The 26,006-nt window shown below is 33.7% G+C and overlaps 1 protein-coding gene across 1 annotated transcript in view; it reads right to left on the bottom strand.

The window, feature by feature from the left end:
* Nucleotides 1–26,006, bottom strand: part of LOC115888229 (FMRFamide receptor) — a 336,884-nt gene that overhangs the window by 17,449 nt on the left and 293,429 nt on the right. The window contains exons 5-6 of the mRNA XM_030907887.1: nucleotides 24,183–24,559; nucleotides 1,571–1,677 (exon numbers count right to left, since the gene is read on the bottom strand). Of these exons, the coding sequence (XP_030763747.1) occupies nucleotides 1,571–1,677; nucleotides 24,183–24,559 (484 nt within the window). The remainder of the gene's footprint in view (nucleotides 1–1,570; nucleotides 1,678–24,182; nucleotides 24,560–26,006) is intronic.

Genomic DNA, 26,006 nt, shown 5'->3' with positions numbered 1-26,006 from the left:
TTCAAAGTAGAAACAATACATTTATCAATAAAGTTGTTTGCGTTTAACTTTTTTGCCTTGGTTAAAGTGTTTCAATAATTATGATCTTCAAACATCCTCCACACTTAAATACTTTTGTTTCGTTTTCCTTCACTGCCATCTGACATATGTCTCTAACTAAATCATAAAAATAATATTTTTACTATAATTATCCCAATTTAGGATAAAACGCGACTTAGACGCCATATTAGTTTTGTATTTCTGTGAATTAGGAATTTTGAATAAGTGCCAACGAAAAAAAAATCCTAGTAGTTGCAAAAATTACAAAATAACATTTTTATACTAGACACCCAAGTAGCATTTTCACGACTTGCGACCACATGTTTACTAAACACAACGTTGGATTAGTTACAAAAAATAGTTAGCTCCCGACCTTGGGTATTAAAATAAATTTAAACGTTTTTATAACGTTGTGCCTACGTTGGACTAGTACTACAGCAAAGTAGAAGTTTCTGCGACGTCGAATAAACGTTGTCTTGTAACCTTTTTGCTGAAGTGATCTTTAGGTGATTCGGACAACGTAGTTACAACGTTGGACAATATAGAGTTTTCCGACGTCAGTTTCAGGACCTAAATTTAAATATACATCGACATATATTACCGACAGTTTATCCACTCCCTCGTTTATTTAGATTATAGAGGGCGGCACAAGCTAGACTCTAGGATGACTAAATTAGGCAATCTTGCGACTAGTATACTACCTGTTAAGGCCGAACTGCGACTTTATTAGTCCAGTATGCGACTACTCGAACTACTCCATTTTAATCTCCAAAACAACAAAGTGAAAGCCGCCATGTTGTTAAATAAGAAAATGTTTCGTTCCTAAAATAGCGATTCCTGCTTTTTGAATACATTACCTTGAAATATTTGACCCTAAAAAACACGCGGAAACAATTTTTTCGACTGCGAATAAATTATTCTAATTTTACTAAAAAAAAAAATTCAAGAAAATTTTTAAAACTTCTTTAATTTTAAGGCCCATTGGTATTTTTCAAAGTAGAAACAATACATTTATCAATAAAGTTGTTTGCGTTTAACTTTTTTGCCTTAGTTAAAGTGTTTCAATAATTATGATCTTCAAACATCCTCCACACTTAAATACTTTTGTTTTGTTTTCCTTCACTGCCATCTGACATATGTCTCTAACTAAATTATAAAAATAATATTTTTACTATAATTATCCCAATTTAGGATAAAACGCGACTTAGACGCCATATTAGTTTTGTATTTCTGTGAAGTAGGATTTTAAACAACGTTGCAGTTTGTACTAAATTAGGCTTCTAGCCAACGTCGGTATCCAACGTCGTTTCGACCCAAAAATTATTCTCTAAACTAGTGCAGACTAGGGTTGGCACGAGGTTGTGCCGACGTTGCGCTCCGACGTTTGGTCGCATGACACAACGTTGTCCCGACGTCCGAATGCTACTTGGGCAGTAACAATTTAATTTTTTCGAAGCACTGAGTATTGTACTTTGCTGATTATGAATGCATGTATCTTGCTGATTAGGAATGCATGTGTGGGGTTATTTACCAGGACTAGGGGTTTTTCCGAACTTTCTGCTGCCATTAACTGAACCATTCATTCTGCTATTTCTACTGCCACTGGTTCTACTCACACTTGTGCTCTGGCGATGCAGTCTGCAAATAAAATACATAATTAATTCATAACTTAACTGGCTATGAAAGACGTTTTATTATAAGAATCAAATAAATGAAGTAAATTTTATTATTTATAACATATTCCTAAAAAACACATTGCACGAAGGCTGCAAAACATTTAGGAATCTACAATATCTAGATTTTGCTACTTCTAAGATCAATATATTTTATAATGAATATATATTTAAATTCTCCGTAAAGTTTGATAGAGTTTAATATCAGGATATCCTGTATATCCCTGTTTTTAGCTAATAAAGAATAATACCGTATGATCTAAAAAACGGCGTCCAATTGGATTGGAAATAACGATCGATGACATTCCTCATATAATTTTACATATAAAATGACAGCGATCTTCATTTCATAGTCATCGTTGACGCCGTTTTTTTTTTCGATCATATTATATTAACGTATAAATAACTAATATTAAAATACTGGCGTTGAGGTTTAAATCAAATATGTACAGGGTGTCCCAGGCTGAGCGTGCATTAGAAGTTTCTAGAGAACTACAATATCTAGATCGGAGATTTTTTGCACATCATTGTTTTACAATAAAATCTATCGATTAAAAATATTCTACAATATGGCGGCACTTCCGGAAATACCGGAAGTTGACAGCAACTTTCTTATCTTAAATGGGTAGCCCCATTTTTTATTACATATTTAAATTCTCTGTAAAATTTTATGACTTTTGTTATTAAACAGTCTATTCCAACATTAATTGTTTTTGAGAAAAAAAATATTTAAAATTTTTGGACGAAAAAAACTGTCTGTCAAAAATATATGTATGTATAGTCTAAACGTCAAATTCAGTGATTACCACAGTCACTGTGCCATAAAGAGAAGACATGTGGTTATCTATTTCAAAAATTAATTGTTCGAATGTCATATAATAATGGCCGCAGCTGTCATGAAATTGAGCGATTAAAAAATTATCATAAATCATTTTTTCAAGTGGAAACCCACTTTTTTATTTCACTAGTGAAAATGCTTTTCAATTCGTTACTTTTTAACTATACATGTTCCTATACCTAAAATAAATCGTTTTTAAGTTATTTAAGATATAGTTTTAAAGCGTTCAAGTGATGTAAAACAGTAGATCTGGTCATGCCATATTTGCTGTCCTCCATTCACGAACTTCGAGTTCCGGGCTTTACGCCCTGGGGCTACCCGAGAACGGTTCTGAAAGGAGCGGTGGGCGATAGCCTGGTGCCTCCATATGGCGCGGAAGAGTTCTGGAACTTTATGACTCAATTGAATGGAGTGAGAGTATCGCGTTCTTGAACAGTTCAGAGCTGCTCAACTGCGTGAAAGGAGGACAGCAATTGTGACACTTTGTTCAAAAAGCAGTATGTTATCGATCATCATTTCCAAGTCAACTTTGCGCTGTTTTTTTCTATTATTAATAATATATCATATTATTAATAATTAATAATATCAACTATTAGATATCACTTAAGAGAGTACAATACAAGATATATTTTTTTTTATAAATCTACTTTTTAAACTCTTAAGCAGGTAGTACCGTATGATCGAAACAAAATGGCGTCCAGTTGGCTGGGAAATGACGATCGATGACATTTCCCATATAAATTTACATATAAAATGACAGCGATCTTCATTTCCCAGCCAACTGGACGCCGTTTTTTCTCGATCATACGGTATTTATAATATATAAATTAACAAATATAGGAAATTTAAATAATTCGTTTTCTGACAGATGGAAATAAATTGTCTGACTGTTTGACACTTAATGTCAAAGGAAGCTGGATAAAATCAAGATATTCAAACTTAATCTTATATAACTTAAAAACGATTTATTTTGGGTATAGCAACATGTATAATTAAAAAGTAACAAATTGAAAAACCTTTTCACTAGTGAAATAAAAAAGGTGGGTTTCTATTTGAAAAAAATGATTTATGATAATTTTTTAATCGCTCAAATCCATGACAGCTACCGCCACTATTATATGACATTTGAACAATATAATTTTTGAAATAGATAGTTACAGGTTTTATCTCTATGTTACAGTAGCTGTGGTAATCAATAAATTTGACTTTTAGGCCATGGTACGAAGAAAACAAGGTATGATCGATAGCGGCTCCAATTTTGTTAAGTTTGCGCATACCACCTGTGACGTCATACGCCATACAAAAAGTATCCATGTTGTTCAATTGCCACTAATATAAAAAGACCTAAAATAGGGAAGAATTAAGACATAACCCCCAAGTTATGTCAAATCATCGACCTTGACATTTGAAAAATTATTTTCACATTTATTATGTCAACTGTTTGACAATTTGAAATTGGCGCGCGGAGCTTGCCGACCAATGGTGCCGTTTATCACCTGTGACGTAGTGACCAACCTGCGCAATATCATACCTTGTATTCTTTGTATCATGCTTTTAGGCTATACAAAATTTTTTGAAAGGCAGTTTTTTTCCTCCGAAAATTTTAAATATTTTTTTCTCGAAAACAGTTAATGTTAGTTATAGAGTGTTGATATCAAAATTCATAAAATTTTACAGAGAATTTAAGAATGTAATAAAAAATGGGGGTCCCCATTTAAAATAAGAAAGTTGTTGTCAACTTCCGGTATTTCCGGAAGTGCCGCCATATTGAAAATATTTCTAATCGATAGATCTCATTGTAATACAATGGCGTGCAAAACTCCGATCTAGATCTTGTAGTTGTCTAGAAACTTCAGCCTGGGACACCCTGTAGAAATAAATGGTCACTTTTCAATAGGTAATTAATATCGGTAATTAAGTTCAATATAACTAATATCGAAAGTGTTTTTTAATTCTGATTATTTTAACTGGCATAAATAAATTTATGAGTTTTTAACAAATTTATAACTGTCGCTATTTCAAAACAGTGGCAAGCGTAAAGCTTTGTATGTGGCAATTACAGTTTAGTTGTGTTGTGTAATTAATACGCGTCACGATGATTTTGGTATTATTAGAAATATTTAAACCAAACATATTAATTGGGCTGTAGGATTCAACAGATGGGTTTGATATATTTAATGGGAATTGGTATCGCTCTCGATTGTGAAATATATATTAATACGTTTAGAAGTTTATAAATATTTGTAGATTAATTTGTTGGTTTTATTGAATGTAATAATTCCTTCACTAATTGAATATGTTACTTGAGTTTATGTATTTATTTTAGGCTGTACTTAAACTGCCGTTAAACGGTAGCTTACTAAAACGCCGTTAATAGGTATGACGTCGTTGATGTGACGCACTTGACGTTTTTACGAAATATAGGAATTTTATAAGGAATAACCAACGCAATCCACCCCACCAAATAACCAACTTAACAACCTCGCAACTAACCTCGATACTGATAAAAAAACAAATATAAATTAGTAAAAATCAACCAACCCCACCAAATAACCAACTAACCAATGAATTAATACCCTCCAAATAACCACGCTAACCAACCCGCCAAATAACTAAACCAATCCAACCGAAAAGAGTGAAACCAATGCAATAAGATCACGCTATAAGCAAAAAAAATATAAAAAGTCTTGGTCGGCGTGAGATTTGAACCACGGATCATTCGCTTACGAAGCGATAGCCTCAGCCACTGACCCACAAGTGCTCTTGCAAAATGCTTAAGGCTAGGCATTACTTTCCGCCGACATGAGCGACGTCACAATATCTATTAACGGCAGTTTAGTAGGCTAAAATTTATCTTTATATAATTGACTATTTACTTCTGAATGGTCACAGTGCAGTCACAGATTAAAGCTTGATTTTCATGCATCCGTTATCCGACGATACGATATTAATTTTATTGGTTGAATTCGATTAGTTAGAAACGGTTATTAATCGAAGGCTTTAAATTAAACCAATAAGATTAATATCGTATCATCGTATCGTCGGACAAGGGATGCATGAAAGTCAAGCTTAACACAGATTTATCAGTAAAACGGAGAAGCTAAATAAAACAACAAAGCGCATGCGTATGATGAATCGCTATTATTGATCGCTACAAAAAAGTTGTGCCACAGATTAAGTAATTCGATTGGGAATATATTTATTAAGAAATAAGATGCGCAGCCTTATGGGCGATTTTGTGGCACAAAACTTGTCTAAGATTTGGCTGGGATTACCGTCAGCCTGTCCTAGAATTCCAAGATTTAGTTTAGCTCTGCGCCAGTGCGCGCTGATCGTCGTTTACAGCGCAGCGGATAAAGAATACTGTACCGTAGTACTGCTTTCAGTCGACAGAGTGAGTGATTGCCGGAGACAGTGTTGCCAAAACTACTGGTTAATCCATAGATTTACGGATTTTAGGTACAGTACGTTTATAATACGGATTTTTATTATTAAACAATTTAATATAATACTATGTGATTAAACAAACAACAGCGTCAGAGTTGGCTTGAAAATTAATATTGCTGTTATATCATAATATGTAAAATATTATGATAAATGTCAATGATCGTAATTTCCAAGCCAACTAAACGACTTTTTTCGATCATACGACATATTCAGTACCTATAAAAAATTTTTTATTTTTGTTGTTTATTCTATGTTTGACACGAATAAATTTTCAATACATAAATGCGGATTTTCAGTTCCACACCATCTTCGATATGCCTTCACTGGCCGAATTAGGGAAAATAGTATTTTGTGCGCTGGCCGCAGAACGATTGGTGTCTCCACCGTACAGCACTTGAGACGTAAGGGGAAATCAGACCAGTCTTGTCACGAATTCGCCCATTAGGTAGAGTATCTTCCCAGTTCTTTCTGTCAACGATATAATCGAAATTATGCCAGTGGATGAAAATAAAACATTATAAAAATACAATAAATTGAACACCAAAACGACAGAAAACGATATGAAAGAACTTATATTTATGTTCCTTATTTCTGAGGGTTATATCTTCAAAAGCTATTATAAAGTTATCAAAAAATATATTACTGTTTTCTCATCTTGTTTACTTTATCAAAGTGACCTACAGAAAATGTAAGTTTAGTAGGAATATTATTATTCTTAGGGTTTTCTTTTGTCATTTCTTCCAGTTTTATTACTCAGAATTCATAATTTTTCTCCATATCCAGAGCTTATCGCTAAGCCATTTGTTAGTTTAGTATTTCTAAATCACGAGCCAGCCAATCATAAGGCCTACTGGTTCGGAAATAAAGAAAGATTATGTCCGATTCTGGGGAACGAAATTGGAATTAAATGAGGATAGTTTTTTTCTCTCTACGTCTACCACCCACCGGACACATATAAATACGAACAATAAAACACTGATCCGATTCCAAGAGATTATTCGAGATGCTTCGTTCCTTTTTTCATAGTTTCCTAAAGACAATAAATTATATATAAACCTACGATGCATTACTTATCACTACGGTCAATTACACTCTTCAACTAATTTACAAAAATATTGTTTTAATAATACATTTCGTAGTATATTAGTAGTCTTGACAGTAGATAACTGTGTTGTTTATAAATGATATACAGGGTCCGGCAAGAGTGCGTCGGTAATAAAGCTCCTGTAATAAAAAACTTTGGAATTTTGTATAAGTACAGACCAGGAAAATATTTCAACTTCTACAGGGTGGCTGTATATTATTGCATTTTTGGCTTCCTTTCTAGTTACTTTGCTAATAATATATAATAATTTATTAAATAATACAGGGTGGCACACCTCATTCGCCTCAGTTGATTATACGAAAAGGGAAAGATGTAGAAACAACAATTTTTTATGGGTATATGTGGAGAGGCAATGTGCATAATTTAAAATTATTTTCAAATGTACAGAGTGTGTCAGAACTAAGATCCATACCAAAGTTATATTTTTTCTTATGGAACACACACCCGGTATTTTATTTCATTGTTGGATTTTTGGGCATAAAATAATGCATTTATTATAAGGGTTTAATATGTTTAAAAGCTTTCGTTTTTGAGATATATAAAGATATTTAAATATGCATGCTATAATAAAAAACTTTGTCAATACCCTGTAAATTACTTTTCAGAATTAATTTTTGTGCTCACTTTTAAGTCAGGGTATATGTATGCTACATAACGTGTATATTACATAATATATTTTGATGGTTTAAGAGATATTAATAAATAAATAGAAAATATATTTTTCAGCCTTTTTATTGTTTTCAGAAGTAGCCGCCAGTCTTTGATATTTTAAGTCAAAAACCCAGTATATTTTTACTTTTTGAAAACTATTTCCATATCTCATAGTTTTTCTATTATACTATCCTGTACCAATCATTAATAGTTTTTGAGATAACAAATAGAACATGTGTAAAATTAACAGAAACATATGCTCCATTGTGCATGTTAACTAGAGAATTCTACTATTAAAACAGTACTAGAATTCACACAATTAATACTCAAGATTAATAAATTATTAACACTTGCTGTTAAAATGTATAAATTTGTAGCACGAGTAGTCCTTAATAGTACCAAACTGGAAAATATTAAATTGCTAATGGCCACTAAAAGCAAAACTACATTAATGGAAATACTATTAACTATTGAGGAATATACCGGGTGCGTCTTAAAAATGGCTCACCCCTATAACTTTTAATATTTTCAGATAAAAAAACGAGATTTTGTATGTTACTATATGACATAAATTAGGATTGATTAACGTATTCAATTGTTTTCGGTCACTTCCTGTTTCACCGGAAATGATGACAATGTTTAATTTTTGAATGGCATCCTCGGTATATTTTTACTTCATTCCATAGAAAATTTAAGCCAGAGAGAGACTTTTTCAGACTTATTTGAATTGTTAAATTCAACGAGCGTAACCATAGTTTCTCACATCACATATAATTACTTACAAGGTATTACTTTTAGATCTTTGTATATTATTTGGAACATTTGAAATTGTCTGAAAAAATTATTTGTGGCGTTTGAAAAAAATAGCATGTTCTAGTTGGAGTAAAAATTACTTTTTGTGCCTCGGCTGTAATGTCAAACATATAGCCTCGCAACAAAAAGGCGCACAGACAATCTAAAAAGTCACTTTAACGCTTAGGCACAAAAGTACAAAAATTTATTATTAAATTGACATGTGTCAAATTCAATTACTTACAAGATAGTACTTTTTATATTATTTGCGATGTTTGAAATTGTTTAAAAAATTATTTGTGACGTTAGAAAAAAAACTAGAACCACATTTTTCTTTATGTTTATTTTATATTTTAATTATATTTACGTACACTTTATTGTTGTACCCATATTTTCTCCTACTATGCAAATATGTAATTTTTGTTCCGTCTCATTGCACAATATGGTTTGGATTGAACTGATTTAATAATCAAAAGCTATCTAAAGCAGAAATGTGAATACCAATTTCAATTAAACCTTTACAATGATGCATGGGCCTAAAGTGTAATAGCTTGTCAATCAATACGCAATGCAAAATGCAACGGCTTATGTAGTATGATATTAATAGCAACATAATATGTTTAACTCGAACTATAGTAATTGCCATACGTGTTTAATACCATACAATTGAAAAAATAACGGCGTAAAAGACTGGGAAATTACAATCGATGATAATTTTAGAGAGGTCAAGCGCTAGATATAATTTACTTAGCCCGAACTTTTCTTTATTTTTTAATGGCGCTTACTGTAAGTTGGCCTTAAGAAGGTTGTAAAATATTGAAGTGAATGAGTGAATCTAGTGAATGAATAAAAAAGGAAGAGTCAGTAACTCTTCCTTCTTTATTAATTTTTGAATCCGTTTCACAACTATCCACTTAGGAACGCGTGACACTATCTTTATCTGCCAACCCCGAGCTCAGAACTACTTAAAGGCTCAATACTTTACAATGCCAGAAAAATGTACAATCATCTGCCTTTGGACATCAAGTCGCTTTCATTCTTTCCCGCATTTCGCAAAGCTTTGAAATCATACTTACTGGGCATATAGGGCTCTCTCTATATGCGGTAAACGACTTTTTTGTTGATGTTTAATCTTGAACAATTTTGAATTTTAAAATTTTGATCATCTCACCCACTGGTTAAAAATCTAGTATTTAATATTTTATAACTCTTAAATGATTATATCCATTTACAATTTTCCTATTGTAAACATTTATTTTAATGACGTAATTTTTTTTGAATTGAATGAGTTGTATTGTCTGAATTTTTTTTATTATTTCTATATTTTTTGTTTGTTTTTTAAATGCTTTGTGGATGAAGCTATTTTGGCTTTTTGTATAATAAAGCGTTATTTATTATTATTATTATATATGTAGATGTGGCTCGAAGAGCCCCATCTTTTCATGATATTATGACAACATTTCGTGCATAACGAAACTAGTAGTGGGAACTATCGAATGAATACTATCGAAACATTCGATAGTTGCAATTCATTCGAATAATTCGATAGTTAGTAAGAAAACATTCGTTGAAAACTATTCGAATAAAAATTATCGAATAGATCCGTCATCTGCCTTGAAATATTGTATTCTAGTAATTCGGCAGCAAAAACCATTCATTTATAAAATTCATTCATTTATGAAATTCATTTATTCGTCAGGATCGATTATAATAAAATATTAACTGAATTTTAGTTGTCGCCCGGCGACGTAGGTTTCTTTCCGAGAAACCCGACAGCGGTCGGTGGCAATGCTATGAAAGAAGCCGGCATCTTTGATTTTTTGCGGAGTCAGATATAGATAAGGTCACATTATTTTTTTTATTGAGGTGCTAGTATTTACACAGAAAACACATTATGAAGGGCGCTGTTGCCATATTTTGGTATTAGTTGATATTAGCAAAGAATATTATTGTTTGGCTTTAGTTAGTTAGGGATAGTATGTCTATATATATTCTGCATTTTTTTTATTAATATTCTGCAAAATAAAAACACTAAATCACCACAATACACCAAAACACTTTTATATTACACTGGACGCGCGTTTCGCTAACCATGTTAGCATCATCAGCAGATGATTATAAACTAACCAGTTTATAATCATCTGCTGATGATGCTAACATGGTTAGCGAAACCAGTTTATAATCATCTGCTGATGATGCTAACATGGTTAGCGAAACGCGCGTCCAGTGTAATATAAAAGTGTTTTGGTTTATTGTGGTGATTTAGTGTTTTTATTTTGCTGTGTAACACCAAAGGTTTCAACCCTCAACTGTAATATTAATATTCTGTTGTTACACTGCAATAATACTTGTTATTTTGGATGTAGGAAAATTATTTTTAATGTTTTTAAGCAAAGACTGGTTTAATATATAATAATAACAGTAATAATTAGTTATACCTATTAACAACAAAATTTAAAATCATTTAATATAAATATTTTTTTTAAGTAGTAGCAAAATATAAACAACAAATTAGTTGTCAAAATTATTTATATTAGATCCTATTTAAAAATAATATAGTCTCTAAATTTTTTGTGTGTGGCAACGTTGGTTTATTAAATAATAATAATTACAGAACTAATTTGTTATATTAACAACAAATTTTAAAATCATGAAATATAAACATTTATTAATTTTCTAAGCATGCAGTGTAATGGAAGGAAAATATAAATAAAAAATTAGAAATCAAAATTATTTATATTAGGTGCTTTATATTACTATTTAAAAATTATATTTACTTTTACTGGCATTTACTTTAAAAAATAAATGAAATATTTCTTCGCAAAAAAACTACATGTAAGAGAATTAGCATAAACAAAATACAAACATCGTTAACTTTTTTTTTAAATTGGCACGTGTAAAACTTTCATTTTAATTTTCTCACCCCATAGTTTGAGTTCGATAACCATTTACTTAACCACATTACTTAAATATGATTATTAAGTTTAACTAATTCATATTATTAAAACATCTAAAATACAAATATGTATTTTTAAAATTAATTGTAAGTTCATCTCTTAAAAATTTCTACTTCTCAAAATTTCCCATTAAAAAATAGACCATATACCATATAAAATTAAATAATTGAAAGATCGGACTACGGAAAACCACACAAATTTTCGGAAAAATTTTGACCACCTGCACATGCACACAATCGTCAATAAATAAAATTAAAAAATAACTACTATTTTAACTATTTTAATAAACGCAAAAATAGCACAGTATTTATACGGCGAAGTTATAAAAATTTGGAAGAACTAATAATGCACTGACGCATACAAAAATCAAACGAATACTAAATTTCATTTATCAAAAGCATTCGATAGTCGTGGCTCAACGATAACCATTTAGTCGCACGGCGAGGTTGTCACATATGCTTTAGTATACAAATGAATGAATGATTTTATTCGAATAAAACCATTCGATAGTTGAATTCATTCATTCATTAACCATTCGATGGTCTAATTCATTCGATAGTTCCCATCGCTAAACGAAACCCCATCATCAATCAAATCAAATCAAAAAATCGTACGATTTAAATAAAATTTCGTATCTGGATAGATTGGACCATTGCCTGTCCGTGTACGACACGTGTCACAGTGACAGTTAGTTCTGACGTAAGAAACGTCAAAAGTTGATGTCGTCCAATCAAATCGCGACCAAATTTGGTGCGTAGGCTGTGAGCGACGGTGCACACGGTCCTACCCTGCAAAGTTGAATACGACGTTTCGTTTACATCTTCATCAGGGTGGGACTAACTTTGAAGAAAAATGTGGGTCGATTTCGGCGTAATTGGGGACGGGCTACAGGATGACGCCCTCGACATTTCGAACCGTTGCCGAAATGGACGAAATCATCAAGATTTTTCTTACTTATGGGTCGATTGGAAGCAACCGAGGAAGCAACCTAGGCACGTGGATAGATTTACGCGAATGGAGCCCTCAGACGGACAGACAGGCAGACAAACGGAAGTAAGAAGTTTCACTTCAAATATGCGCACATCGTGCACGTACACAAACAGTTTTTTGTTTAAATATAAAGCCTATTTTTGAAGACCAACTGTTATCTCTCACAGAAATTTAATTTCGCCTCGAATGTTACAGGTTTATCGAACGTAGAATAGCATTCTTTACGAGATAGATTCGGAGAATGTTCTTTAAAACAGTACGGAAATGGTAAACTGCCGACGACTTTATCGAATTTAGCAGCAATGGCGGTTTTAAATCCAATAGAAGCGACATCTATTCTTAAAACAATCGGAATGGTTTCTATTCTACCAGAAAATCGGACCGGACATTTTGATAAACCACATAGTTATGTTCCGTTTTTTGTCCGTTCCTTAGGTGAATTCAATTTTGATTAAAATACTTTTAATAAAAATTGAGAAAAAATTAAAATATGTCTTTAAAATAAAAGATGATTTTGGACATACACTGATTTTATTTTTTATAGGTTGTAGAATGTAGAATGTTTAGGAGGGGAGTTAGGGTTTTAATAGGTTAATCATCGTTTTCATTGCTGTAATATTTTACAATTATTATTGTTTTCATATCAGACTCAAATTATTATTGCTGGAAACAGCTTAATATTTCTCTACTCTACTGAAACAAAAAGTTAAAACGCAAAAACAGATATAAGATATATTTAAAGGTGGTAGAAAATGTTTCATTTGAAATAAAACTATTTTGGAGAAATTCCATTGTTTTTAGGGTTCCGTACCCAAAGGGTAAAAACTACTATTACTAAGACTTCGCTGTCCGTCCGTCCGTCCGTCTGTCACAAAGGTCTATCTTATGAACCGTTATAGCTAGACAGTTGAAATTTTTACAGATAATGTATCTATGTTGTCGCTATAAAAACAAATACTAAAAACAGAATTAAATAAATGTTTATAAATAAAAAAGTACGTTCACTAAACATTATCTTTTAAGTAAGAATTTTACATAGAACACATAGCGTGGTTACAGCGTTCGGACTTTACGCTGCTATGACGTTGGAGCCGTAGTAAGGCAGGTTCGAATCCTAGTCAAAGCGACTTTTTTTTAATCGTTTTTTTTTAATTTTTACATATTTATTTTTACTTCTTGCATATTTATTATTGATTAATACAATTTTTAGTAATGTGTTGGCATCTCAAAGTACCTGGTCAAAAACCTTTGATTTCGTCTTTGTGAAAATCCTTTTTTTTCGATTATTTATCGATCTGCTATAGGAATATCTTTTTTTAATGTTCGGTAAGTTTTTTCTTTTAATTTATTGTGTGGAAAGTTGGGCTACTGGCGATCATCCACTTAAAAAAAACGCACTTTTGTAAAATTCTTTAGTGATGTCGAATCTTGCATGTAGATTTTAAGTCTTTCTGCGTTCTTAATCTGCGTTACAAAACATAACATTTTTACTCAGCAATATTAATTCAAGCATAAAAATTAAAAGTTTTCAAACTAACTAACTCAATATTAGCGACTTTTACTCTAAACAAAGCAAAATAAAGAAAATAAAGTAGGACAGGTTGTAACATAAATTTACAAAATATAGGAAGACCTACACTTCCTAGGTATAAAAATATAGAGAATTCTTTTTCATCTGAGAACAATATGAAAAGTTTAAAAAACGAGGCAGGAGATTTGAAAATAATTTTAGAATTCCACAATTTTTTAATAGGGATGATTTATGGTTTAGATGAATTGAACTAAAACGCCATAATCTCGTAAAATAACCGTTTTGTTGGTCATATTTTTCAGTAAAGTAAAAGGCCACAATTGTTTCGGAATATGACGTCGCTTTGTCTGTTTAAACATTTTCATTGGGATTGGTTTGAAATTTCCGCAAACATACGGGTAATATTTTATTATGAGTATGCAATGACTCATAAATAAAGATAATTGTTTCGGGAATATAGTACGTAAATAAAACTTTTAAAAATCAGAGTATTATACGATCAAAAAAATTAATTAATGATTATTTCTGTTAGGCCAAAAATTCTTCGAGATCATTCTTGAGATAACCAAGACGGAATCCTTGTAGCACAATAATTTTATGATCAGTTAAACAACTTGCAAAGCTTTATTTTTTTTCACTCTTAAAACCACCACTTAACAATACACTTAACAACATTTCACTTCATTGCAATCCTTGACAACACTACGCTTAAATACCTTTCGCTTCTTGACTGCATGCTATTATAATATTGACTTATCTGTGTTTGTACAACCAAACAACCACCAACAATCAGCTGATTTCAAGGAAGTTTTTTAACACTACTTGTTGAAACATACTCAAATTATAGACAAGAGAGTGTCAAAAGTAATAAATGTAAAAATCATATGAACAGAGACAAGGGTCCAATTGCTTCCAGTTCTCTGTTCCTGTTGCTCTAGTTTCGGTAATTAAAAGTTAAGCTCGGTTGCTTTTGACTCGCTTGGCTACTTGTGTCACGCCCATTAAGTGCCAACTGAGCGCCTATATAAACGTTCAGTTTGTAGATATTAGTTTAGTCAGCAGTCAATCATCATCAGTCAGTTCGTCAGTAGTCGTGCGTCGTACAGTGTGCATCGCAGCTCCGTTAGTATTCGCGCTCGGTAAGTGCTTCCTATCATCAATAGCTTACTCGATTCTTCAGAGTAAGCTCCGCTCCCTACGGCCCTCAACAAGGGTCGTTTCTTTTTTTCCAAATCGCCTATCATGGCTTTCTAGAAAAAGAAGGTTAAAACCCTTCCCACAGATTCTCCCCAGTATCTCCCCACCCCACCATATTAACATTTCCTAACCCCCTTATCCTGTCGATATCAAAATAACATCCCATCCAGACCCATTCATCAGTCTTGATCAGTTAAGGGATTACTCCCGTGTTGACGAAATCCAAGACTTAATTTATTCCTTCCATTTCTTTTCTGAAAAAAAAAAGGTTAGTGAGAAAAATTCTTCATCAACATAATGCCAGTCATCTTATAATAAACACCCATAGAAACGCGGTTTACGAGAAGACACGACAGGTTAGTTCTGACGAGTCTCTTGCTTTATCACCCATCTCAGACAAAAAGCCAGCCTCAAGGGAGGCTTTCCCAATCCGATCACCATCCCCACCCAGCACAACTTTATCTGGTGCAAATCCCGATAAAAATGAGCCCGATTGTTCGGGACGTCAGGTCCCAAAAAACGAAAAACCCTCCCGTTGTTGCTCCTCAAATGCAGCAAGCGCCCCAACCTAAAATTCCCCCCGCTGTTCCTCTAACGCAGCAGGAGCCACAACCCAAAAGCAAAGGGCCCAAAAAGCCTTCTCAAGTCGTACTTCGTGATACTCTCGAACTTTTAAAGAGCAGAAAATCTGCTTTTCGGAAGCAAAGACCGTGCCTCTCGGCATTAGAATCACTCCTTCTTCCTCTGATAACCATAGGGCCATCATCGAGTATTTCAAAAGTAAGAAAATTCCCTTCCATACTTATTTTTCCCCTGATGAAAGGGATCTAAATGTCCTAATCAAAGGTGTTTTTGTCGAAAACTCGGCAATAATTGAAGACCTTACTTCCCAAGGCTTCGAGGTCAGAGAAATGCATCCTCCCTCACGAGACGGTATTCCTATGGCCGTCATCAAGGTCAAAGTACCTAAACATCAAACCCACATCTTCGACATCACGCAAATGGGGTCGCTGAGGGTTCGGGTGGTGACGCCGAGGCGCGGCAATGGGGTACGTCAGTGCCACAATTGCCAGCAATTCGGCCATGCCGCCTCGAACTGCTTTGCGGCCCCGCGTTGCGTGAGGTGCGACAAATCCCATCACTCCAAATCCTGTGATAAAGAGGCTGATGCGCCTGCAATTTGTTCAAATTGCGGGGGTCCGCATCCAGCTAGCCACACTTCATGTCCAAAAAATCCGAGAAATCGTAAACCCAATATTAACATCGATAGTCAGCCGGAACCCTCAAAGGTCTCGACTCCTATCCTCCCAAATCCTACACTTTATGCTTCAGCACTCAAAAGCAATCCCAACAACTCACCACAAGGAAATACCCTTGAGTCATTCCTACCCATCTCTTCAATAAACCAAGAACTCCATAAACGACTACTTGAACAAGTAGCTAGTCATGTCAAAACCATGGTGTCAAACATACTTTCAAGTATGTTACCCCCTATGAACTAATCTCCATTCTTCTGTACCAAATCCACCCCCCCCCCCAAAAGGTGTCTTCCGGACAATCACAAAACTCTTCTGGACGTAGTGTCCAGTCGCTCCCAAATCTCGCATCCCAATACTAGCCTTACAGGCACCCAGGGCTTCGCCCCTTCTCTTCCCCAACACATCAGCAGGAATAATAGCTGACCATTCTACGGCGGCTGATTCCTCGGAGGTGGACCGTTTTTAGTGGGTATTCCGAATCCTACACTGTCTAGGTGTTATCTCTATGACCGTCTCTCTCGAGATGGTCATGGAAATAATCACTATTCGTCTATAAAAGATTTTTTAACCACTCCCTCACAAAACAAATATTAGTTTAGTTTTAACCATTTGCCGATGACGCTAACATGGTTAGCGAAACGCGCGTCCAGTGCAAATGTAAAGTGTTTTGATGTATTTGTGGTGAGTTTTATTTTGCTGATTGAACTTATTTTTTAATATAATTTTTTAAAAACTCAAAATATATGCAAAGCTTTAAATTATTTTTAGAGAAAATTACAATGATAGTAGAAAATACGCTTATGTATACATATAAAAATGGGTTAGTTTTTTAAAATACAAGAGGTATTCATACCAAACATTCTTTCCTTCTCAAAATATTTGCCATAAAATGTTACAAAGTAATTCGTTGTAGAATTGTTCAAATATTTTATATTTCCCAGTCCCCGTACTTTATCTTACGGAACAATTTAGCCCTTATATAAAGTCTAGGTATTATTTTTACAACCTTTGGGTGTGGAAATGACCCCATTTCGGTCCCAAACTAACAATTTTGCCAAGCTATAATAAATTTTACAATTTTCTTGTGTTTTGTACGGGTTTGTTCTTCAGTTAAGCAGGGACAAGATATAGTAAACACGCCTGGAATACGGGGGCAAAATCAAATATAAATCGAAATTCTTGAAATAAATTTAGCCAGATATTCCATGCATTCCATTGTAAAAGCGAATTTTCAAGATAGGTACTATACAGGGTGGTCCGAACTAAGGAAACTTCGACAGCATATTCTGCAGTTACAAATTAGTAAAAAAGTTCATATAACTGTATGTTATAAAATGCTTAATTTCTTAGATACTGAGTGTAGAAATTTCATTTTTGTTTCCATTTTTTCCAAATAATTTCTGAAGTACCGTCAATATTTGGACGAAAATTGGTGTCGAGTTTTTGGAGTTTTTCGACATGAGAAATTTGATGTCAATACGACTCCTACTGGCAGAGGGCGCCACCTACATATTTTTTAACTGGTTTTACGGTTTAACTTTTTGTCCGTACCCCTATAAAATTACCAAGGGGTGTCTCATTTGGGTAAAAAATATACATGTACTGCCGAAATATCATCTTACTACCAAGCGACTGCCAATCACAGCGAAGAAGACTGCCTATTACTGCCATGTAATTATTATAGCTGTTTGCCGTAAGACTGCCAATGACTGCCAGCGACTACCGAGAAAATGTACATATAATTCCAGTAGTGAGACATCCCCCGAGAATTACTGAGTGAAAAATATACTTGACGACTATTTTAAGTAAAATTGATCTCTTGGTAAAAATCGCTACGAGTAATGGTTCTCGAGATATTTGGAATCGAAATTATCAGTACCTGTCATCATTGACATAAATTAAGCATGTTATTAGACTAAAATCATAAATTTGAAATGTTTTTGTACTTTGTACTAACAGTTCGACAGAAACTGTTTTACATTTTTACGTAAAAAATTCCGGAAATGTATATTTTTTCACTCAGTAGTTTTATATAGATACAGACAAAAAGTTATTACTCTTCAAAACAGTCAAAACACATGTAGGTGTCGCCCCCTATAAATAGGATTCATATAGACACATCAAAATCACATTTCTTATGTCAAAACTCCCAGACACCAATTTTCATCCAAATATTGACGTTACTTCAGAAATTATTTGAAAAAAATTGAAATAAAAATGAAACTTCAACAACCTATATCTTCAAAACTAAGCATTTTATGGCATACATTTATACGAAGTTTTTTACTTATTTTTATTTGCAGAATATTCTGCCGAAGTTTCCGGAATACAGCTTGGACCACCTTGTACAATATAAAATCCAAAAAGCCTAATTATATTGTAGCGTTTTTTATAAACATTACCACTGCGAACGGCAGCTTTTCATCGGAGAGCAGTCGTGGATAAGGTATTTTACTGGAAAGAAAACTAATTAATAACAATAAACAAAAAAAAAATAGATATTGGGCGCCAGGCATGTACAGAGAAAGAAAACACAGTTGTATATTACTTAAAACTAATTGCTATATTTATTCATGATGAATTCTGATGGTAAATAGCATTGTAGAATTTTAATAATTATTATAGTGGTTAAATACTAATACAAGGCGTAATGTAATGAAACCTAAGATCTAAATCATATTGTAACTACTAAATCGACATAAATATTCTTAATAATCAACTCAAACCACTAAATATAGTCTGTACGATATTATTTAAAATGTACGTTATTATTTAAGATGTACGTTACTGTTTAAGACTGAAAATGTTTTAAATGTTAAATGTAAAACTAGAACTTAAATCTACACTTAGCTCTTCTTTATGTAATCTTGCTTCAAACAGTAACAGCATGAGGTGGGCTCGCATCTCTGTACTGTCTGTCGGCGATCCTGTTGGTCAAAACAACAAAAGGGGCAAGAATGAGGACACCATGAATCAATGCAGCCGTAGCTACTGACTAGGCTTAGATATGGGAGCGATGCAGCATGGGGCTTACGCTGTATCCATACTGGGGCACTTTATATGTAAGATAAATCACTCCTACTGGGGACACTCGTCCATGGGACATCCGTCCATAAGATAATGGTACAAGGGAACACAACCCGTACCTTGGAACACTACTAGGACATTGGATAATGCCTGTACCTTGGACACAGTCTGTCCATAAGACCCTAAAAATACGAAACTCTTGTTTAGAAAACCTAACAAGGTCTAATAAACAAAACGAACCTACCTCGAATTACTTCCGAGGGCTCAATAATAAACAAAGGAACTGTCCTTTCTTCCATGTAACATTCTGGAGGACAAAAGAATAGGGACGCCAACGTGCCAGCAAAATACAAATACAAGTTAAGTTGGGACATCCAAAACACTACCCGAAAAATATGCAGTAATAATATCGAATCTAAAAGGATAATATTTCATCTTTACCTGGTGCTTTGAAATAGCAGCTGATTCAGATTATACAGCAAGATTTAAATAATCACCATTTCTAAAAGCCGGGTGAACAAAAGTGAGGTTAAGCGCGGAGAGCGACCTAACGATATCAGGGTTGGCGACTAGGGAACGTAAAAATTACGCCAAGCGTGCCAAATAAATTATCAGGCCTTAACGATACGGAATCCGATGACGATACGCCAGACATCATATATATCATATATAAAAAATACATGTAACGAACTAAAAACGTTACAATATTCTAGTGTTTTGGTTTTCCTAAAATTCTAGGATTCACCGTCGCGTCGCTCATATTAGTCTAAGAGCTAGCAACGTTTTCGAAAAAGTATTTTAAGACGTCTGGCTCTTTGATATATCTTTTACTATGCTCTCTGGAACAGCATGCGGCTCGTCTGGCTGCCGATACCCGTTGCGTTCACTACTGCGCATCGGAAGAAAATCCTATATTTTTTATTAATTTAGTCCTATAAATTCTAGTATTAAATATAAATCGAACATGTCTCCATAGCGCAGTGCGTAGAGTTTCCGACCACGAACCGATGATTCAGAGTTCGAATCCGGGTCAGGTCAAAGACTTTTTTATTTTATTTTCGTTTATATTCTAATAGTAAAGTATTAAATAATTCTGGTAATTAAATAAAAACAAATATTTAATACTTTACTATCAGAATATAAACGAAAATAAAATAAAAAGGCTTTGCCCCGACCCGGATTCGAACTCTGAATCATCGGTTCGTGGTCGGAAACTCTACGCACTGCGCTATGGAGGCATGGTCGATTTATATTCAATACTAGAATTTAAAGGACTAATAAAAATATAGAAGCTTCTGTCAATGCGTGGTAAGGAACGCAACGTTTACCGGCAGCCAGACGGGCCGCATGCTGTTCTAGAGAGCATAGTAAAAGATATATCATAGAGCCAGACGTCTTACAATACTTGTTTTTCCGACGTTGCTAGCTCTCGTACTATATAGCTTACCCACCAAATTTGGTCACGATCGGACGACATCAAGTTTTGACGTTTCTTACGTCAAAACTAACTGTCACAGTGACACGTGTCGTACACGGTCAAGCTGGCCTTTGGGCATAATTACATTCCGAGTTGCAACCACCCAAACCAAACCCATCTCGACTTCCTCATTAGCTTGCCCCTTTTTCGATCGTTACGAGTTTCCGTTTCGTATGTCATCTCGGCAGCTCTTGTGTCACGGCTTTGAATTTTTAATCCCAGCGCGCGTAAAGAAGTTTCACTTAAAAAATATTCTAAAAAATATTTATACTACGCCACTGGCCGTTCTTTTTACTTCAGTTATGCGTTAAATAAGTATTGCCCTTCCGCGCCATTGCTGTTTATTCAAAATGCTGGGCCAAGTTGGCGTAAACCGATTAATTAAATTTGATTGATTCGGACGATGAGAAATAACATCCTTTAAATTTCGGTGCCTAGTCGATCCATCTAAAGGGAAAATTCGCTTTGCGGCTCTTCTTGCGGAAAACGGTAAATATGTAAAGGGCCGAAAAAGTCAGTGGAGCGATGGAAAATAAATTGGCTTATTGAGTAAAGCAACTCGTCGAGAATTTTGTATTTTCATATAAACGTTTGATAAAAACAAACAAATGGACAAACTAGTTATTAAATTCTGAAAAAAATATATTTTTTTCAAACGTCACAAAGGTATTAATTTTTGCGACGTGATTGGTAATATAAAAAAGTCATTTTAACGCCTAGGCATAAAAGTAAAGCACTTTTACGCCTAAGCATAAAAGTACGAATATATGTTATTAAACTAACATAAAGTGTCAAATTCAACGAGTGTAAGCATATTTTCTGGATATATTATTACAAACTAGGTATTACTTTTAAATATTTTTTTATATTATTTGGAACTTTTGAAATTAACTAAAACTAAAAAAGTATTTGTGGCGTTTGAAAAAAATAGAATGTTCTGTTCGGAGTAAAAATGACTTTTTGTGCCTCGGCTGTATGTCAAATGTACAGTCTCGCCACATAAAGTGTCATTTTTACTCCTAATAAAACAATATACTATTGTTGACTGATACAGAAATTTCCAAATAGCGTCTAAGAAGCACAGTCGATACTCCTTATAAATCTATACTAATATAGGTATAAAATCCTTAAGTGACTGACATACTGATTAATCACGATCCTGCTCAAACCACTCAACGTAAGAAGCTCAATTTTGGCATACAGGTTGATTCTAGGGTGTAGAGGTTCGATAAGAAGGGATTTATCGAAATTCCAGTTCCAAGAGAGTGAAACCACCTCTCAAATATTACAAAATTTTTATTTAAAAAACGGTCAAGTTTCCGAAAAAACGCTTAAACATGTATATTTTATTTTGTTTTTTTTACATATTAAGATTTTTTAAAAATGTATACAGAATGTTTCGAAAAACCTGGTCATTGATTAATCACGATCCTGCTTAAAGCGCTTGACGTAAAAAGCTGATTTTTGGAAAACAGATTGTCTTTAGTGTGTAGAGGTTCGATAAGAAGGGATTTTTCGAAACTCGAATTTTAAGGGGGTGAAACTATCCCTCAAATATTAAAATATTTTTTATTTAAAAACCGGTGAGTTTTTCGGAAAAACTCTTAAACACGTATATTTTATTTTGTTGTTTTACATATTTTAAGATTTTTTATAAATTTATAAAAGTTTCATAAAATATGACCATTGAGTAATCACGATTCTGCTTAAACTGCTTGACGTTTAAAGCAGATTTTTAGCAAACGGATTGACTGTGGGGTGTAGAGGTTCGATAAGGAGGGGTTTCTCGAATCTCAAGTTCCAAGAGGGCGAAAACGCCCCTCAAATACTACAATATTTGTTATTTAAAAAACGGTTAGTCTTTCGGGAAAACGCTTGGACAAGCATAATTTATTTGGTTTTTTTACATATTGTGAAATTTTTTAAAAAATCATACAGGGTGTTCCAAAAAATTGGGTAATTTCTTAACCACGATTCTGCTTAAACTGCTTGACGTAAAAAGCTTATTTTTGGCAAACGGATTTTTCGAAAGTCAAATTCCAACGAGATGAAACTACCCCTCAAATATTACCAAGTTATATAATAATATCGCCATATTGTTTTTTCTCATGCTGACATAAATGTGAGAAAATTTTATCCAGTTTGTATGTTAATGGAAATTCTTGCTTTGCTTTATCATGCCATTACAAATTATTAATTCGACCCGAACGAAGTCGCTGGTACACGCTAGTAAACAATAAAAACTGTGAGGATATGAAGTAGACTAAATGGAACTTGCAATTAACTATGAACGCAAAATAAGTATATCGACTTTGACCACTGAGTCAGCAATGCAAAAAATAATGCATCTCCCTCTCTTTGTTCACTGCCTCGGTACAGGCGTTGATTGAAAGAATTGGGAAGATACACAACCTAATGGGCGAATTCGTGGCAAGGCCGATTTGATTTCCCCTTACTTCTCAAGTGCTGTACGGTGGAGACACCAATCGTTTTGCGGTCGACGCATAAAACACTTATTTTCTCTAATTCGGCCGGCAAAGGCATATCGAAGACAGTGTGGATCTGAAAGCGACAGTGTTGCCATATTAAAATATGTTATATCTGTAATATGTTTGACGAAAATATCTTTGGATGAAAAATCCCCGTTTATGTATTGAAAATGTATTCGTTTTAAATAAACAACAAAAATAAAAATTCTTTCATACTGAATAATGTCGTATGATCGAAAAAAAGTCGTTTAGTTGGCTTGGAAATTACGACTATTGATATTTCCATAATATTTTACATATGAAATAACAGTGAGCTTCATTTCCAAGCTAACTCTGACGTCGTTCTTTGTTTAATCATATGAAATTATATTAAATTATTTAATGATAGAAAATCCGTATTATTAACGTACTGTACCCAAAATCCGTAAATCTACCGATTAATCCGTAGTTCCGGCAACACTGTCTCCGACAACCACCCACTCTGCCGACTGAAAGTAAGATTACGGTACAGTATTTTTTATCCGCTGCGCTGTAAACGACTATCAGCGCGCAGGGGCGCAGAACTAAACTAAATCTCGGACAGGCTGACGGTAATGCCATCTACATCTCGGACACGTTTTGTGCCACGAAATCACCCATAAGATTGTGCATCTTCTAATTTCTTCAATCTGATAGTATTTTAGATGATGCTTTATTAAATTAAAACTCACCTAAAGCTTCTATCCCCGTTGGAGACAAAACTGTCTTCGTGCGTGACGCCATCTGGTGAGTCGCGCCCCGGAAAAAACAACGAATTGTGACAGAACAACACCAGAAACAATCTCTGAAACTTTTCGCCGAATATCACATAGATTACAAAGTTCACGCTACTGTTTATCGTCACAAGCAGATTGCTCAGGTTGATCATCATGTTGACGTTAAAGATATCCTCGGTGGGCAGGTTAAACGTTTCCACGATGTTGATCACCATGGGCAGCAGGTTGCACACGAAAAATACGGCGACTACGCACATTAGCATGGTTGCCAGACCGATTTCCCGTTGTTGTAACCGAGAGAGTCTTTGGCGTTCTCTGTTGGCTTTCAGAACCTGAAACAAATAAAAATAAATTTAGATCTTAGACATTTTTAATATACAGGGTCGCTGACATGTATGGGAACGGTCAATTATCAAAAAGTTAAATATAAAAGTTATAAGATTTTTAAATGTCTCTTGGCGAGTAATACATTTAAGTATACAGGGTCGGTCATAAAGTAGTGGCACATAAAAATTTGATTTTTTAAATGGAACCCCCTGAATATTATTGCATATTTCAATTCCTCTTTCAATTCTAAGCAACATTGGGATACACACAATGTACCTCAAACTGACCGTTTTCGAGTTATTAACTTTTAAAATATCACTTAAACAACTCGATTTAATTATTGTCGATGTGTTCGGTTTCATTTAACGAAGCTATTTTGCGGAAACTATGATACTTAATATTATTTGACATTAGTTCTCAAGTGAACATTTATAGATGTATAAACTGAGATTAAATCAAGTCTGGAAATTACAAAATGTTCGTTAATATTTCAAAATCAAAGCTTCATGATTCGGAAATGGTTGAATTTAGATACTAGGTATTTATGTGTATTTCGATTATTGCTTAAAATTGAAGAAAGAATTGAAATAGGAAATAATATACTAGGGGTTGCATTTAAAAAAAATAATGTGCCACAAATTAATTATACTTGAATGTATTACTCGCCAATAGACATTTAAAAACCCTATAACTTTTATATTTAATTTTTGGCGGTACCTTGTATATTTTACTTAATAATCGACCGTTCGACCCTGTATTATAAATACAGGGTCGGACTGTATACATACCAGCGATAAATACATACCAGCGACCCTGTATTATAAATGTACTTAAATAAAGAGGATTTGTTTTTAATATACTCAGCAATAACATACTGATGTTAAGTTTGGCGTGAGATATTGGTCATCTAGTAAATTTTACTTCAGAGTTATTACTCGCTAAGACTGTAAACTGACTGTTTTTTCAAAAATAAAATCAGAAAACTCTCTGATACTGTGAACTGAGGTTCAATATTCCAAGATTTCGCAATTGAAATTGATAGCTCATACACACTTTCAAAATTGTCCCTAAGATTTTATATTTTAACAAAAACTCCTGATTAGATCTGTGGCCAGCCCTATGTCAATATCATTTTTTTGTAAGCATTTTGAAAGCAAGTTAGTATTTTTCAATATTGTACCTTGGAAATTTAGTAAGAAAATAAATTCGAAATACTCAACTAGGAAATTTAGTAAGAAAATAAATTCGAAATTTTCTATTTTGTCTTGTAACATCTTGGCCTCATCTCTATCAGTACGTTTTTTCAGTATTAATGTTAAATTCGATAGACACTTGACGAAGGACAAAAAATTAGTTTTTATCGAGATATGCTTTCGGCTCTTGACGACCATCTAGTTGGACATATTTTTATTAAAGTTAAACCAAGAGTTTTACTATTTTTTATTTCGCAGT

This window comes from Sitophilus oryzae, unplaced genomic scaffold, assembly GCF_002938485.1.
Source record: "Sitophilus oryzae breed Bouriz unplaced genomic scaffold, Soryzae_2.0 scaffold_690_pilon_pilon, whole genome shotgun sequence".
Taxonomy (NCBI): domain Eukaryota; kingdom Metazoa; phylum Arthropoda; class Insecta; order Coleoptera; family Curculionidae; genus Sitophilus; species Sitophilus oryzae.
This window is presented reverse-complemented; position numbering and strand designations above follow the sequence as displayed.